This window comes from Lolium rigidum, chromosome 7 (assembly GCF_022539505.1).
Source record: "Lolium rigidum isolate FL_2022 chromosome 7, APGP_CSIRO_Lrig_0.1, whole genome shotgun sequence".
In the NCBI taxonomy this organism is placed as follows: domain Eukaryota; kingdom Viridiplantae; phylum Streptophyta; class Magnoliopsida; order Poales; family Poaceae; genus Lolium; species Lolium rigidum.
The window spans coordinates 193,418,927-193,421,384 of NC_061514.1; the positions used below are offsets into that span (position 1 = coordinate 193,418,927).

At 51.2% G+C, this 2,458-nt stretch overlaps 1 protein-coding gene across 1 annotated transcript; it reads right to left on the reverse strand.

Moving 5' to 3' along the window:
• Positions 1–809: 809 nt before the first annotated feature.
• On the reverse strand, positions 810–1,992 carry LOC124678387 (probable carboxylesterase 15). Its single transcript, XM_047214289.1, has one exon. The coding sequence runs from the start codon at positions 1,883–1,885 to the stop codon at positions 905–907; it is 981 nt and encodes a 326-aa protein (XP_047070245.1). The 5' UTR covers positions 1,886–1,992; the 3' UTR covers positions 810–904.
• Positions 1,993–2,458: the final 466 nt, after the last annotated feature.

The window sequence follows — 2,458 nt, forward strand, 5'->3', positions numbered from 1 at the left end:
GTTTTTCATTTTTGACCCCTTCCACGGTTTCACCACACTAAGGAACCACAGTGCCACACAGGCTAATAACAAATTTATTAGAGAGCTGGATTCATTGTTATCAAAAAGGTCAAAGTAAGCTCATCACTTAGGAGTTAGGATGATGATGTGTTTACTAAAATAAAAATAGAGCTGAGCATGTGCTGGAGTACAGAGTACTCCCTGAAGCCGATGGGCGTATGAATGTTTAGTACGGCACGCATAAGACCCAGTGTTGGGCTTGTGTTAATCGATTTACTCTATTATCATAACAATAAATATTTTATTTCGTCGGAGAAAAAAGCTCTTGCTTGTGTTGCTTGGCCTAGTATTATGAATGTTTGAGTACGGCACTCATAAGACCCAATATTTGCCCTGTGTTAACCGATTTTACTCTACTATCATAGTAATAAATATTTCATTTTGTTGGAGAAAAAACTCTTGCTAGTGTTGCTTGGCCTAGGCTTATATAATACTCTCTTCCTCCTATAGTTCTTGTTGTGATTTTAATTTAAATTTAAACTAAAAAAGGTACAGTAGAAATTATGAAACCGACGGAGTTGATAATAATGGGTCCAATGACAAAGAAAACACAATATCTCTAGTTACCTTATTATTGATCTCGTTGCTGACCGAACAACCTAATTGATAAAATTAATTTAAAAATTTGTTGACGCGGAAACAAGATAAGCATGGGCATAATGGGTCAAAGCAAAAAAATTACTGTTTGAAAAACACCCATTTTATTAAAAGAAGGTTTTACATAAGTGAAAAGAAAAATACATCGGAAAAGAAGGTCTGACCAGGATCCAAGTAGAAAGATCATTGTGGGACCAAGTGCGTAAGGCAAGACTAATCAGACACCAAACCGAATCACTCCGCTCGGCTACTCCGTGTCCATGTGATCGACCACAAACTTCTTGACAAGCTGTACCAGCTCGTCGGCGCGCTCCGTCCACGGGTTCACCACGAAGAAGACGTGCTGCGCGCCGGCCAACTCCACGAGCTCCACTTCCTTCCCCCACTCCTTCATCCGCTTCGCGTAGTGCGTGTTCCGGTCCCGGAAGATGTCGTGCTCCGCCGCGACGACGAGAATGGGCCCCATCGCCACGGCCTCCAGCCCCGGTGCCTCCGGCCCGGTGAGATTTATCGCCGGGTGATCCCTCGTCGCGCCGTCGGGAAGCATGAGCCGGATGTACGTGTCGCTCATCTTGCTGGTCAGGAAGGCGTCGGGCGGGCACTCCAGCTCGGCGCGCGTGCGGGTCTCGCCGGCCATGGCTGGCATGAGGAGCACGCTCCCGCGGAGGCGGACGGGCGGGCTGAGGCCCGTCTTGCCGAACCTGGCCGCGACGTGGTGGGCGATGTTTCCGCCGGCGGAGTCTCCGGCGACGAATACGCGGGAGAAGTCGGCGGCGCCGGCGAGCCAGGGGTCCGAGGCGGCGGCCGAACGGAGCCAGGACATGGCCGTGGCGCCGTCCTCCTGCGCCGCGGGAAGGCGGTGCTCGGGGGCGAGGCGGTAGTCGAAGGAGAGCACGACGGCTGGGAGCTCCGAGGCGAGGCGGAGGCACCAGGCGTGGAAGCAGGGCCAGCGGCCGGAGCCGATGCAGAAGCCGCCGCCGTGGAAGTAGGCCACGACGGGGAGGCGCGCGTCGTTGGCCGCGCCCAGGTGCCGCGGCTGGTAGAGGCGCGCGTTGAGGTCGTGCTCCTGGTTGTACGTGACGTCCCTCCACTCCACGCCAAGGTCGCCGTCGGGGACGTCCACCAAGAATACCGCCGGCAGCTCCGCGCTGCGCCGCACAGTTCCGTCGCTCATCAGCTGGAGCGTGCCCCGGCAGTCCTCCACCACGAACGGGGGCTCCGGCGACATTTTGGGGCTATGCAACTATCACCCGTCTGCTTAAGTTAATGGAAACCTGGCTAAACGAAAGTGGACAAGGGTGTAGCAAGCTGCAAGTAGCGAGTGTGCATGAGTGGTTACTAGTGAGAGAGATTAATGGAATAAATATGGATACTGTATAAACGAATAGACACTTGGGGGGCAATGCACTTATGTCACAACGTTTTTTTTGAAGCTTCTTATGTCACAACGTGGTGAGCAGGTCGTCTGAGTAGGACTCTGTCGGCCAATTTTCGATCGCACTTCATTCTTCCGCGAACCCTTCGTCCTCGTTGATAGCGCTCCGACACCTTTTTTTTTTTTTTTTTTTAAATGAGCGCTCCGACACCTGGTCATGGAGAAACTATGGTGGGACAATTTCTTGATGTGGAAGACGCCACGGCTACCGGTAACTTTAGGCCCTCAATTTCTCGATTACATTAATCGAACGATCCGCAACAAACTATAAACATCAACAAGACTGATAAAACCATATGGCAGAACTGTTTCATGGCTTCAATTTGGAAACCAATTCCAAAGTTCGATCTTATTATGTAAAGTAAA